The sequence below is a fragment of the Pleurodeles waltl genome, chromosome 2_2, assembly GCF_031143425.1.
Source record: "Pleurodeles waltl isolate 20211129_DDA chromosome 2_2, aPleWal1.hap1.20221129, whole genome shotgun sequence".
NCBI lineage: Eukaryota > Metazoa > Chordata > Amphibia > Caudata > Salamandridae > Pleurodeles > Pleurodeles waltl.
In genome coordinates, this window is record NC_090439.1 from 973,823,725 (window position 1) to 973,840,121 (window position 16,397).

General features: G+C 41.8%; 1 protein-coding gene across 12 annotated transcripts in view; it reads right to left on the reverse strand.

The window, feature by feature from the left end:
- Positions 1-16,397, reverse strand: part of ENPP2 (ectonucleotide pyrophosphatase/phosphodiesterase 2) — a 636,665-nt gene that overhangs the window by 290,817 nt on the left and 329,451 nt on the right. For all 12 annotated transcript variants that reach the window (XM_069220669.1, XM_069220667.1, XM_069220665.1 and 9 more), the window contains exon 3: positions 12,858-13,013. In XM_069220669.1, coding sequence (XP_069076770.1) covers positions 12,858-13,013 — 156 coding nt within the window. The remainder of the gene's footprint in view (positions 1-12,857; positions 13,014-16,397) is intronic.

Below are 16,397 nucleotides of genomic sequence, written 5' to 3' on the forward strand. Positions count from 1 at the left end.
TGATATTGTGGCTGCCACGCCAGCATGAGGAGATGCAACACCCTCATGCCCTGTTCTGATGAGATCTAATCTCTGGTCTTTATTGAGGGATCAATCACTCTTCCAACCCGGGAATTGTCGCAAAGGAAATATTCTGTGCACTGATATGGTAGGAATATTTTGTAGGGTATGCTTTTGGATGAGGCTCGCCCTCAGCCGAAGCTTTCACTGCAGCCTGAATCTCATTATCAAATCTTGTATGAGACCGAGTCACTGCAACAACAGACACTGTAGCTACTGCGGTTTTGGCAGCTTCATAAGCCAACATATTTCCTACAACTTATACTCCTACACGTTGATGGCCCAATGTATGTACTACACGAGCATCTGGTAGCTTATCCTTTCAATCAGCTACCCTCCCCCATAGAGTTCTGTGTTTTATGGGGTTCCCCTTTGAGTCTTTGAAACAGTTCAACCACCACTGACTGAGATAATCATTGTAGGACTAAACACAGTAGTAGGAATCACACACAATCAGTGTGAGCTGTTCTGGAACTGTATTTTCCAGTGCCAAGATAAGAGCTTTACGCTCAGCCAACTGTGCTGTGCAGCCCCAGAGGGTCTGCGTGTAGGTATTTTGTGGGTGGAATACACCTTTCCTCATCAATGTTCACAGCGGCGCAAGCGGCTGCGTATTGATGTTTTGTACCTACAGCTGGTTGTGCTGAACCATCAATGTAATTGACAGTTTGGCATCTGTCAAGTGGCAAGATATTAGTAGGTACTCCTGTTCGTATAGGAGAAATTCTTGAGCTTCAAGTTTTGGGTCAAAGATGTCTTCAACATAAGAGGTAGTCAGGGAGGTTGCCTACTGAATCCAACGTGGATGCAATGCTTTAGCATTAGGAACGCTTGCTTTGGTGACAGCCTCTAAGGCCAGCACCGGGGTAACAGCAATAATGTGTTTCCCTTGGGCAAGTGGCCTCTCCTTAATGACAGCCATCTGCACGTCAGTCACAGTTTCTTCTGCGAGTGCAAAAAATGTTCTGCGTTTGAGGACAAATGAGATTTGTATGCTATGGGCACTGTGTCTCCCTCGTTAAAAATTACATAGGTGTACCCGATGACACCAGCAATTATTCTGATGATCAAATTTGTCTTGTCACGTGTATGAAAGTGTTTTGCTTCTAGCATATCATGCTGTATTTCTCTAAAAATGCGTGTGTGTTCTCATGTCCAGTGTTTGCTTGAAAAATCTGGGCAAATTAAATCATAGAATGATTTAATGTGTTGTGCATAACGTGGAATGTAAATTCTGCCAAATTTAAAGAAACCAAGTAATGGCTGCAGTTTCTTGATGGTATTGGGTAGTAGAAGCTGAGCACATTTCTCTAGAAAGTGTGGGGCCAGGCTCTTGCCTTCATCTTATAGCTCATATCTGAGAAACAATACACTGAAAAAGGCTATTTTAGTTTTCTTAAAATTGAGCTTGTAGCCTAAGACGGGGAATTCTATAGATGTGACACGGGCAGAAAACAACCCTGGGCTGTCGTTATAGCCGTATGGAAAATGGCAAAAGTGTTTTTGTGAGCAAAATGAGAATGCACTGAGGTCCCGACTTTCATGCGCTAAGTTTTGGCAGAAAAAAAACATTGGAAATATCCAAAGTTGTTTTATATTTCTTATGGACTATGTTGTTAATTAGTGCGGTGCTGTGTGCATTTTGTATCACGTATGTGCGTGTGCAGTTGTTTAAGTGTTTATAATCTAAGACCATTCTATATGAATACTCTGGTTTGGAATGGGGAATAATGGGTTATTCATTACAGAGACACAGGGCCCTAATACTTCCTGGCACTTGAGGCCGAGGTGTAAACCCAATGTTACATGGAATGGGGAATCCTTATCCCACCCTACATGGTTGCGGTACAGCACGGGTGTCTGAGCCAAAGCCCAGTCAAATACATAGGCTTCCTTTACCGCATCTGGAACAAGATCTGAGAAAGAAGGCAAAATGACAACTTCCTCATGTGGGAGCTTGCAGATGTACTCGGGTGGCCAGTCTTTTTCTGCCAGTAGAATATCACAATTAAGTTCTTCCCAAAAAGATTACACTAATAGTGCACTCTATGTTTCCCTCAACTTGGATATATAAATAATATACCCTGTTGGGTAGGAGGGCGTGCCCGTCCACAGTCTTGACTAGCTATTAGTTGCTGTCACATCCAGATGATCTTTCAGACACTGGTAACAAATCGTGACCTCTGCTGCACTGTCTAGCAGAGTCTCTGCCCACGTCTTGTTCCTCAACAGCGTCTTCAACGTTGCTGGCATGTTTAACTGTTATTGCAGCCACTTTTTTCTTTTTAAATTGGGGCTTCTGTTGGGGAGATTGTCCTTTTTCTTGTCTGAGAAATGCTGCAAGTCTTTTCTCTGCTTCATGTAGTCAGCTCATTGCTCTGACCAGCCCACTCTCTCACTCCATTTATCCGGCGTGTCCTGGGAGGACAGGGACATGTATCAATGTATCTGTCAGGAGTCTTTAAAGTTTATCTACTGAGATTATATCTGCTTTCAGAGATCTCTGGATGCGGGGAGTCAGTTCTCTGACTTCTATCTTTATTTTGTTTTTGTTTATCCCACCGTATTTTAGAACCCTCTTGTGCTTGTTTAATACCATCCTTAGGGGTGGTACTGTGAATTTCCTGTTTTTTTTTGGCTAGACTCCCAAAGTGTCCCATCCTATACTAGTATAGGTTTCAGAAATAATTTTCAGTAGTTGACGATCCTGTTCCAACTGTGTAATCTCCTGGAGCCACTGGCGTATAGCCAACGCTAACACTTCCTCTTTAATGTTACTAAGTATTATTGAGGAGACTGTTTTGAAGTTGCACATCAGTTTCGTCCCCAGATCCAGGGCTGGAGCAGCCCCATGTTCATTTTGAATTTGTTTTAACACTTCCGGTAAGTTGGGAAGATTCAGGGCACCATGCGTGGTAGTGTATATTGCAACCAAGACTGTTCCCCATGTGGTACAGTCGTCCACTGAGGGAACCATTCCAAATGGCAAGCACATTGTAAGAATTCTATGTTTCTCTTTGGGTCCAGTATGGGGAAAAACTGCTTCCAGCTGGTCAGTTTTTTGTGCATTCCAAGGGCACCTTGCTCAAGACAGAATGTAGTTTGTGGGTTAATTCAAGTAATAGTCAATTGGTGTCCAGCTGGTGATGCCCGCACTGGGGTAGTGTTCAGAGTTTGCATTACGAACTGAATGAGTTGTCTGTATGGTGCTTCTAGTTCATTGTAAAAGTTGCGCAGATCAGCTACCTGCATGGTAAATACACCAGGATATAGTGGCACATGGCAAAAATAGGCAATGTTGGCCCATCATTACTTAAGGGACCTAATCTCACGGGTGGTATTACATGTGGTAGGGCACCATTGAAACAGTTTTCATGTTCTTGATAAGAAAGTGGTATCACTAGATACTGTAAGCTTGGTACCATTGTGGTATGTTCACTATTTCATATATGTGAAATGTATATGTTGTAGTGGCTTCTTCAGGAAAGGTGACCCAGGAATAAAATGTTTGTTTGGTAAGCTTCATGAGCTTACATAATAAACGTGACATTCCGGCCCTCATCGGCTACTAGAGATTGTGTTAATACATGTCTGACATTTGCTGGAATGTCTATGGCGTTAGCCAGGTTGAGTAATGGGTACAGAGAAGGAACGCCAGATAAGGAAAATCCTTTTTAAAGATCAAGCCTGAACAACTTACAGCCTATATAGGTGCTCTCTATTCAGCTTAGGAGGATTACCCCGAACTCCACGGACATCTACATATAATGGTACTTAGGGTACCTGCTCAAGACAGAGACATAGACAGAGTTCCTGTGTGAGACAGAGATACTCGGGATATCCGTAAATTAGTGCCAAACACCATTGTTGGTGGTATCATGTCGTAGTTGGACTCTTGCTCCTTAGCGAGACTGCTCGTTTAGGGATGACAGCACTTTTGCTTGTAGGCGACTGTGTCACTCCTACAACAAGTCGCAAATGCTGGCCCAGCCCTCCTGGCTCACAAGCAGCACCTCACTGAAACTCGGACCTTAAAGGTGAGGTACGGGCAGCCTTGCACATGGACTCTAGGTGCAACTTCTCAGGGGAGTTGTGGTGAAATGGAAGTTACCCTTCTCTCTCATTAGCAAGACGTCTCTTACACACAATCAATGAAGGAGATGCAGAAACGTTTTCAATATATTTATTTAAAAGAATGCAATCTACGGCAATAATTAGGATAATGAGAGTTAATAAAAGCAAAACCGTGAAGATGAGAGTTGTGAACATTAAAACCCCTACCATCTTGCAAAAAAAATAAGATATGAAATTCCTAACAAAGAAAGCCTAATCTCTACCCTGAGAGCTAACTTGCCAGTACCATGTCCATGAGAAGCACCCGCCAGCCCTCATTAACTTGGAATGAGGTGCTAGGTCAGACTCCATGCAGTCACAAAGACTGAGTTCTGTAGCAAGGTGACTTGTAGCATAGATGGCATCTCGAAGGAACCCCTCTAATGACCTAGTCTGTGTGAGATGTATTTATACTGATCATGTAGGACCTCTGATGCAGGTATGTACATAAGGAACTGATTATGTACGCAAACATGTGTCAGCAATTACATAAACAATGTCTAACAAGTGTGCATTATGTTGCTGTCAAGCGTAAGAGAAAAGGACATGATGACAATACCTATGTACATTACTGATAATGACGCTGATAAGGACGCCTTCTCAGAATGGCTCTGATAATGAAAAGCAAAGTATTTCTTATAAAATGTAAACAACTGCCAAAAGCTAAAAGAAATAATGAAATAAATAAGATAAAACGGAGCATGCTAAGTAGGTAAAAGGTTACTAGGTAAAAAGAGCAACAAGTCTGCAAGCCGATGGCTAAGCTGTCTCCAGTGCTCAGTAGTGAACTTAAATGGATCTACCGCACCAGTGCGTAGATCTTCGAAGCACCAAAAGTTTGAATAACAATCCGTAGCCTGTGTGTAGAGCAACCCGGTGCTTGTTTTTTCTTGTTACCTATCTCGCTTCTTGTCATGCCACACCTCTTACTCTCCCTCCCAGACCTCTACCGAGATTGGTCTATACGTCTGTCTTCTTTAATTTTCTTTTGTCATTTCTCATCCCTCTCCTCCCCTTGACCCCACCCACTTTTCATCTGGCATTATCCACCCCTCTGGACTCTCATAGGGAGTCTTTATAGTAGTCAACTTTTTTTGTACAATCGCAGTTCAGTGGGTAGTGCCAAGCGGCTCTTTCGAAGCAGATAGATCAATCAATAAATGTGTTGAAGTAACATAACATTCTTTCTCTGTTTTTAGCACTCTGCCAGGGGCGTTGCTTTGCATCCAAAACTAAATCACGAGCTAAAGCCCGGCAGCTTCAAAGGGTCTATCTATTGGCACCTATAGATAGACCCTTTGATGCTGCTGTGCTTTGACCAGTGATTTGGTTTCGGCCGCAAAGGGACACCTTAGGCAAAGTGCTAAAAATCTTTAACATTGACAAAGCCAATAGCTCTCGCATTGCCAAGACCAATTGGCTTTGCCAATGCTTGTAATTCAGAACATTCTACCCTCAGTGGGTGGAATTTTCTAACAGCCTTACTGTCCATTTGCCACAGACTATACGGATTGTTAAAGGCCATCACACAGGTTCAGGGCGTTTAACAACCAGTATAGCCCATGGCAGAGGGATATAAGGCTATTTTATGTTTTCAAAGTCAGCAACATTAGAATACATGTAACAGATACACAATTCGGTTGGTCAAAGATGTTCATATTCCTGCACTTTATTCGCTACCAAGCTTACAAATTTGGGAAGCTGATAAAATCCATAAGAGGGAGTTATAACCGCCTCTGTTGAGGCTAGGCCTTCTCGTGGCCTACCTCTCTTCTACTTTATATTGGGTGGGTAAATGCGGAAGGTCCGCATTATGGGTAAGGTTGGAGGGTGGGTTATTTCTAGGGGTTTTGATTTGTTCTAATTTTATTTTTTTATTTTTTCTCTGTCTGTCTGTCTGTCTGTCTCGTCCGTCGTCCCAAACGAATTCTCTGTACATCTATCCAGGGTACTTAAGTGTCAGTCACTAATATCCATGTACATACCTCGTCTCGGTGCTACCCATACATCCTACACTATTCCATTTATATCGCAAAAATGCCTCGTCACTGCATCACCCAAGCATTTCTCTTTACACATCTTACCCTACTGTTATACTTGAGACATAAGGCAAAATATTGCATACTCTCCGTATCATAACAGAAGTCCAATCCTCTCATGGGTATATAGCTCTCATTACTTTGCTCGCCTACACTGTCCCATCTAGAAATGTACCACTACACTACTAACAGATGGCTGATCTTTAACCTATCTCACTATATATGAAGGGACTATCACACCCAGTAAAGGGAAAAGAACACTGACTTTTGCAATAAACTGAAGGGGGACATAATCCTGCTTCACGAACCTCATATAGAGTCTACTAAAGATGCCAGCCTCCACTGCCCTTAAGTCACTCCTTACTTTCCCCAGCTGCAGGTGTAAAAAAAAAAAAAAAATGGGGTTATCAACTTTTTCTCCAGACACTCCGAAATTAAGGTTCTAACAGACACACAAGACCACCAGGGACGCTGGCTGATTACCAGGATCTCAAGAAAAAGCAGAGTACTGGCCATCGTAAATACCTATGCACTGAACAATAACTTGGGCGACTTCTGGAAGGAATTAGACAAACCTATCTCCGAAATCCCAGAGAGTTTAGGCATCATTGTAAGGGAGACTTTAATCTGCCAACAGATGGTGTCCTAGAGAGACTTTCTTCACCCAAATTCCGCAGCAGTAGACCTCATAATCAAATGCAACTTTTTTACAAAAACAACAACTTGGTTAACATCTGGACACTATTCAACCCCTCCGGTAGCGACTATGCATTTTTCTCCTCACCCCATCACACCTTCATTGGAATTGACTACATTTTAGTAGACAAATCGCTTGCTCCCTCCTCTCAAAATACCAAAATCAAACTCAGAATATTCAGCGACCATGCATGCCTAACACTAGATGTCACTCTCACTGAGGTCCAGCCCGCCCTCCCCCAAAAATTTGGCGACTCAATGGTATGCTCCTGGAGGATGAGACCTCCAAATCAAAGATCAGTACAGCAATACGCCAATTCCTGGAACAAAACAAAGCACCGGATACCTTGGACACAATCAGATGGGATGCCTTGAAAGCCTGTCTTAGAGGCAGCTTGATGAATCTGTCAGCAGCCAGAAATAAATCCCTGAACAAAAGCCTTAACTTAATCGAATCAGAGATTAAAGCCTTAAATTAATTAAGCAGACACTTTGCTGGTTCTCAGGACGTCCCTAAATTGCGCAAACCACTATACGAATATAATCAAAAACAAGTAAACAAGAACAGAAATGGGTAGGGATATCCAATGCGAAGAAGCTGACCAATGGAAATAGAGCTGAAAAGACTTAGCAAACTACCTGAAATACTCCAAAAATAGATCCATCACCTCAACCATCAAAAACAAAGCTGGCGTAACTCTCACATACCCACAAGAGATCCTAGAGTTTTTTCATCGACTCTGCTCCGCTCTATGCACTTCAGGTGCAACAATCAACCTGGAGGAATGTGTGTCGCACCTGAACTCTGGTACGCTTCCACCAGCCTCTTCAGAAGACAGATCCCTCCTCAATGCCCAAATCACCGCTATTAAGTCCCTCACATTAGGAAAGGCTCCAGACCTGGATGGGTATTCTGTGAAGCTCTACAATAAACTTTCCCTTATCTCTTATCTGACCCACTCCTACCACTCTTTCAATCATACGCCTCCATGGGCCAGGTCACTGACACAGGCTCTGAAGCCACCACAGTTGTTATCCTGAAAGAGGACAAAGATGCTCTGGATGTCAAAAACTATAGAGTAATATCATTAATCAAGTGCAAGTTATATGCCAAAGTCCTGGCACAAAGAAGGTAATCTCAAAACGTATTGCCCCGTCCCAAACTGGATTCCTGAAAGGCAGACTGGCTGAGGATAACATCCGGGTCTTCTGCCATGCACTTGAAAGCCTTTGATAAAGTTTCCTTGTTTTTTTAAAGTGAGGTGCTAGACAAATTACATCTAGGTGAGGGTTTCATCCATATGGTCATGTCGCACCAGTAGCGAAGGTCAGAATAAATGGTGGTCTGTCAGACTCATTTCCACTGGAACAGGGCACCAGACAGGGATCCCCACTCTCCCCACTACTATTCATTCTCGTAATCCAACCCATTTCTCTCTTCCCTTAAACAATAACATTAACGGTTTACAATTCCAATGAGTAATTCAATGTTTTGTAGGAAGCACAAAACCACAAGTTCTTATGTTTAGCAATACATTTTTGCAAAAATGCTACATTTCCAATCCAATCTAATCAGATCTAGTTTTTTCAAAAATCTGATTACTCAAATCACTGTCATGAACGACATTTGTCTTTACACATCAAACTAGTTACATGTACAGAGAATTAAAAGGCGAGGGAAATGTATGCACTCTGAAATCACGAAACCTATAGAGAATAGTTACACTATATAAACCCCATGTCTTAGTTAACACATGAAATTAAAATCATAGAAATTTCACTATAGGGCTGCCCCATTACCAATGAGTGACAGTCATTCCTGCACACCCCTCATTACTTCTAATTGTCCCAATAAAATACCTTATATTTCTCTCTCTTCCTCAAGTCACCACATCGCGCCATTCACAGAATGTTCACGTCGGCAGCTATCCCCCAATACATGTTCTATATTTTAGTATCATAAATTATATCCCATTTCTTCTCTAACATACGAATGCACTGTTAAGCCACGGTGAATATATAAAGCAATTGCACCATATCCTGTCCCATATCTTTTCCGACTCCAAATCCCACTCGGGAAGCAGAGTAAACGCAAGTAACCAAGCTACCAGAGCCCAGATACTTTCTAACTAATCTGCATTCCGACCTACCGATTTCTATAGCGTTGCCGCTCACTTGTGTTCAGATCCCACTTTCACCAATGTGGCGATGCGGGTCCTGTTTAAATACATCAGTTATTGCCGTTTTTAATTAATTCTAATCAGTTTCACGCTATACTGCTTTCCCAGAAGAATCCGAAACGGATTCTACAATCATTCAACCTCCCGAGTCACTACATTCCAGGAAGCTACTACAATATATTTCCACCACTAACACTACACTGGTCTCAATACTTGAAGCTCAAAAACGTTTGAAAAATGTTTCTATTCACCACATCTTGCAATCAAAACATGTAAGCGATATAAAGCACTTACCACTATCGATTACACCAGCAGTACATACAGAGCTGTAGCAGGAATCGAACCCCCACCAGTGCTGAATCCTATTCTTGCAGACCGTAACCACTTAACTATCCGTGTTCTTTCTTGCCACTGTCAAGCTTCGACATTCTATCCTTTTTATCCCCGAGCCAGCGTACTAGTACCCACAAACATTAGTTCAGGGCATCGTATATTCATGAAGCACCCTCATTAATTCCCAAGTCCTACTCAAGCTTTCACAAGCATAATCCACCACGGAAAGTCACTGCATCAAAGAACTTTAATAAAGATAATGGGACTGGGGGCATGCATTTTGGCCCACATGAAAAGCGGGATCACTAGTAGTGTAGATTCTTTGAAAAATTATGGGGGATATTTTGGATTTCAACAATGACTTCAGTGTGGGTCACCACCACAGTAGTACTCCTCGACCGTGGAAGTCAATAAAAGGGCTTTAAAAGTGATATGCGTAATAGTGTGTTTTTATTAGCTTGTGCCCAGGTGGGCGCTTAATCATGATGAGGCAGACAGGAACTAGAAGTACCATACTAGTGGGTTCTTCCACAACGACATCAAAGAAATATACGTGGGGGGAAACTTTGGGTGTGACAGAATGTAGCACATAATAACTAGTGGTATGTGATTTTGGAAAAGGTATTCTTCTAGAGCCTTTTTTGGTGTGATTATATACATGATTGCAATATTTTGTTTTCATGATTTCAGCCCTGAAGAAGCGGCATGTATCACCATAAAACATGTGTCAGCTGAAGTTTTTTTTTTTTTTATGCAACTGAGCAATTGTAAATGCAATGGACTAATGTTTGGCTGAAGTTTTTTTTAATTGTAATTTATCTAGTGTAACTGTAATGTATTGATATTTTTAGGAATGTTGTCTACTCTTAAGAATGTCTCACTATTTAATTCTCTGTACATGTAACTGGTTCGATGTATAAAGAAGAATATGTCGTTTATGATAGTGATTTGGGGAATATGATTTTTTTTTAAACTAGATCGGATTAGATTTGATTGGAAATGTAGCATTTTTGCAACAAATGTATTGATAAACATAAGAACTTGTGGTTTGTGCTCCCATCTAAACATTGGATTACTCATATGTATCCACTGGTTGGGCACCAGTCCAGTAGGCGAGCTTGCGTAGAGCTGCAATTATCCTTGCCCACTATTTAGCATTACAATTCCATTCAGGCAGGCAACGAGTTGCGGCCTACACTAACGACGTACTAATCTTTACTGAAGACGCAGACACAGCAATCTCACACATTAGGTCTGAATCTGGAAAATACTCGAGTCCCTGGCTATACACTTAATCACTCCAAAATACCCCCTCATTTCTTCACAACTCCGGCCTGAAATGACAACCTGTTGCATTCAAATACCTTGGCATCTGGTTTGGGAAGGATCTACAATCCTCCTTCACGATCAACAAAAACAAAGACACAAACCAAAATCAAAGATCTGCTAAATTCATGGTTCCATCAAACACATAACGTGGTGGGGTACAACAGACACCTCGAAAATGATGATTGCATCACTAATCAATTTTCTCTCATGCATGCTCACCATAAACCTCTCCAAATCCTTCTTTAATGCTGTGGACAAACATATTCTGGATTTCCTCTGGAAAGGGAAAAGAGCTAGGATCGCCGGTCCAACCCTTAAACTGAACTGAATATGCCCGATTTTAACAGATACCAACTAGCTTTTTTAGCAGCTAAGGGAAACTGATGGTTCAAAGATGCAGATGACCACTCCCCACTGCAGCTCAAAATTGAATCCCACTTACAATCTCCCCTCCCTCTGAGCTCCACCCTTACCATCAGAGGACGCCAGAAACTACCCCCGGCGCTCTCACTCCCCAAATTCGCTGACACAGCCTCCGCCCTCCTGCGAGTCAACAGAATTCTGGAGAACCATCTCACGGACTCCACTTTAGACTCCCTATGGCACAACCACAAAATCAAGTCAGACGGAAGAACTGTGTTCTGGAAACAGTGGTCCAAAAGGGCTATCAATTCAGTGTGAGACTTAAGCACATTCCTGAACCCCATTCAGTTTGCTGACTTGAGCACATTGTACGACACATCTATAATTTTCTAAAACTTAAAAGAGCCACTAGACCGCTACCAAAACCACATACGCCTGATCTATTTGGCCTACTTTGGAATCTTAAAAACCTCGGTCACTCCACATTACATATCTATAAATTACTCAACCACACCCTACAGTACACCTCATCAACAATTTACAAAATAAATGGTCCCCACACATCTCAGAGGATCTCGCATCACATTTTTCGGACACAACGTGGGACTGAATCTGGCACTCCCCTTTCTGGCAAAAATTACACCTGCAGTCACAGTGTCTAGATTTTTGGCGATACACAAAACACTGGACTCCATCCAGAATACACAAATAGGACTCCTGCAATCAGATAATTGCTGCTGCTGTGAGGAATGTCCGGCTCACTTGAACATATGTTTTTCAAATGTAAAATGGTCCAACCTCTCTGGACCAAAACCCACCAGATGATTTATGACATCTTTAATATTCAGCTCACACCATCCTTCTTAACTTCGACTTTAGGCCTTGCAGCACACACCTGTCTAACACGGATCTTCCTACACAGGACTCACTGCTCTTAGATCTAATGCCTGCCGTGGGCCCCAAAACAGTCCTCTCAGAGTGGAAATTTACCACAGTAATCCCCTCCAATAAATGGTGGAACACTATGCGCCACCAGGAGTGCGGTCAATATACTGTACAAGAAACTACATAAAATATCACACATGTGCTACCTATGGAACACACTTGATTTACACCTACAAAAAGTGGATCCCCCGTAGCACCAACATCCTTCTTGCTCGCACAATTCCACTCACCCAGCAAGACAGAACTAAATCACCAGTATATGCTTAGTAGACCTGCCCTCACTGCAGACCCCTGCAGACTCAGTTCCCCTGCTCCCCTCTTTCTTTCTACCTCGCCCATCATCTTTTCTCTCGCCTTGCTTTCTCTTTCCTCTAACATCTCTTTCTGCTCATTCATCTTGAGCACACTCAGGGACCTCTATTCTCATCTTATAAGGAGCGCCCACTCTCCGCTCCCTACTACCTTCAAATATGCTCTCAATGCACCACCATGCTTGACAATGATTTGCCTATAGCCGTTATTGCATCACTGTAGTTTTCTACGCTATGGCTCACGTTTACATATGAGGTCGTACAAGGTTACACAATGTACCCTGTAGTGTGTCTTCACTTTCTATTCTGTAACTGTTTATTTTCTCAATAAAATGGTTTGAGCAAAAAAAAAAAAAAAAAAAAAAAAAAAAAAAGGAATGCAGAAAAATAGTCGGAGGTGTGTTTTAGGAAAATTTATATGGAAGACCCATCACAAAACAAAACACCAAGGGCCGGCACTGCTCGTGGGCAAACAGCTGTCAACATACCTGTCTTTAAGCAGTGGTCATCAAAGTCGGAACAGCAGCTGTTGTAGCTCTTGCACAGGTTGTCGCAGCGGCAGAAAGGGGGTTCGGCCTCCTGGAGTTCAAAGCATCTGCCTTTGCAAGTCCCGGTAGTGCTGATCCAGGGAGAATCGGACAGGACTGTGCGAGAAAAAAAGAATGAACATCTGTCAGACCAGTGCTAGTCAGTGATTGCCCAAAGGGAAGGAGGCTACTGCTGAGGCTAATAATTACACACCTGGAGCAGCCTGCAAAGTGTGTGGGGGGGGGGGCAAGTTTAATTTAGAACGAAAACTATTTTAATGAAATCACATGCTGCGAATCATCACGCCGAGAGCAACACCTGCATTTCACTTTCTTGTTCTCATTACAGTAGATTTATTCCCACTAAGTCCCAATCGGAATTGGAGGTAAAAATGCCATTCTTTGCAAGATGCCTTATGCCCTGGTAAAAGAGCACTGTCAAAATCTCCATTTCACAGAACACAATCTGCAGCACAATTATTGATTCTGATTTTCGAAATACTGTTTGCACCATATTGGGGTTACCAATTTTAATAAGAAAAGTTAAACAGCGGCCTGAACGAATGGAGGTGGTGATTTAATGCTACCTCTGTGAGGTGGTTTCTGCAGGGAATACAGAGATGGCGCAGCAAAGTGAACCAGGCACGAAAGTTCCCTGGAGCGCTGGAGGTGACAGTCAAGAAAGTAACTGAGGGGTGATATTAGGGAGATGAGTGCTAATAGTCCCATGATCTACACCTGCTCATTGCTATACATTCATTATTTGTGCTTCACTTCAGGCCATAATTGCGGGCTGGGCAATTAACGTCAGCTGGCTGGACAATTAAGTTAAGTTAATATCCTCTAAACAATATGGTCACATTACCCCTGTGCAATTCTTTTCCACACATCATGTAATTATTAGATCTAATAATCAGGCATTGTTAGACTGTTCAGAGCATTAGGAACTGTTAAATCCCAGGTTGTTACACGCTGCAAACAATAAGGCTTAGTTATTAAACATTAATTATGCTATTTCCATAAATAAACTACACTTGGACGAAGTGTCTATGGGCCAGCTATTTATGAATGCCCAGAGAAGCACATACTTTTCTCCTCTGTCACTTGTAATGCATGTATTGAGTACCAGTCGCCACTTATTAAGAGGGACAATTACACTGCAGAAGGTTTAGGGCAGCATGTAGCAGGCGGACATTACTATAATGCGGTTATTGAAAAGGGTGCATTTGTGTCTGTTCATGCTACCATCTGTATTAGTTGTCCTTCCCTTTTTTGATTTTGCTCTTTTAGTGTAATCGTATAGCGCAGTGGGCTATCTTTGTATCTTGGTGTGCACTATGCAAGTAAACCAAGCAGGAGACAGACACTCGCCATCATAAAACCACATACATTACCATGCACACATCCAACAGTATGCATACACACAATGCAATACCTACATACAACACATCACTGATATGCCCTATAGCAGGCTATCACATTGCTTCCATCAGCACTTACAGCTAGACACACCAAACACAAGCATTAAAGTAGTCAATCCCAGGACCAGAATATCCCTAATTCTTGGCCAAACAGCATGTTACCGGACTAGAAGATTTATAAGCAACTTGCCAATGTTTTCCAGGTGGCCTCTCAAACACCAAAACGCCACATCTTTATATCACTTAAGATGGTACAACTACCCAACCGAAGAAAGACCATAACACCACCCAAAACACTTCCTTCCAGAATCTCTCCGAACTCCGGAATTACGCCCAGAAACATCCCACAGCTCTACAAGGCTATATTAAGAGGCAGATCATGCGCTATACCAGTGCCAACTACACTACATAGCTATGGTGACAGATTCACTAACATGATTAAGTTGACAGTGGATTACAGCAGACATAATGAATTTTGTTTAGTCACTTTACAACTTCTCACCAGTTTGACTTTGAAGCAATATATTGGACAAATCCTTTGCTCAACCTTTCCACATAAATTCATTTTTAGTGCACCAATGCCTTTTGTTAAGAATGCCACACAGAGAGGCTTTTGATTAGCCCCCTTCGGCTATTTGTTAATTTTATTCACTCCTCTTCTGGTTGTGAGAAGAGTCATTCATGTGTAATGTATTTAACAGATGTTTACATTTTTTTAAAGTGGTAACTAGAAAATTAATCTGTCTCAAGAATGAAAGAGCAGCTCACCACATGACTGATTTGGAAGTGCTGGTCACATGCCCCAGACTCCACCAGTCGATTGCTGTGGATGGTAGAGGAATGCCTTTTTCTTTTTAATGTAAGAGTCAGTACTTGAGTGTTAATTTGACATAGAAATAGCTATTGCATTGTCCTCTCTTTGCACATAGGGTCAGCTACATCTAGCAAAGGCCACTCAACAAGAGCAAATATTTTGCAAGGTTCTGGGACATGTCTCCTGGGCTCAGCCCAAACCACCTGAAGTCCTGCAAGATCAACAACAACAGCCATGATCGTCTAGGACTTTAGCGCAGTCTTCCTTACTCAGTGATGGTCCAGAGCAGGCATCTCCAACTAATAGCTTGCAAGCTAATGGTAGCTCTTCAGTTACTTGTAAGTAGCTCACCTATCAGCAGTCCAACCTAATAAATTGGAGGCGTTTGCTTGGCTGAATTTTCATATGTATACCAAAACTGAAAAGAAAGTGTGCATTTAAGAGGAGCATGTGTATTTTTAGAACTCAAACTAATGTTTGAAGGAAAATAGTTGAAGTTATAAAATATATTTAAAGCTGATTTTTTGTTGTTGTGATAAACCATGTGCCAATTGGGAGACTTATTACTGACAGTATTACCTTGGTGCCAGGGGCATTCAAGCTATGGCTGATATGTATAACCTAAGTAAGGTCATTCCAAACTGACAAAGCCTTTTACACATTACTGCTGGCTACCCTGCCTGATGCACTGTGGTCATCACAGCTAGTAATCTTGCATGGCATGGTTACTAATGTAATCTTGTCCGATGTGGTCACTATTACAACACTAATAATATTAGTCGCTGGGACGATTTTCTTTTTATTGATCATAAGTAGCGATTATTAAAGAAAAGGTTAAAGGCCCCTGGTCTAGCGTGATATAACATTAAGTGTCAACTGTAACTTAAGTACAAGGAATTTCATGGCAGCCTGGTTAACTTTGGGTCTGCTGAAACCCTTAGAGTATTTTCTAATTTCTGAGAAAAATTATGTTCTCATTTGATCTACAAATACCCGCATACATAATTACAGTTTGATATCAAAATACACAGAGTATTTTTTAGAGACACAGTTTAGTCTCAATCTTTTTTGTGAAACCCTATCTTTTAAAAATAAAGTTGCTATATTAGTTCATAGACAAATGTTGCATTTAGGTTTTAGGCCAGTGCTTTAGTTTATACATCAGAGTACTATGCAAGTTGTAATCTTTGTTAAGTGCTGTTGATCCAACTGAAATGACTTTCAGGATGGCAAGACTTCAGGTCTTTGCCGAGCAAAAGGTGACCA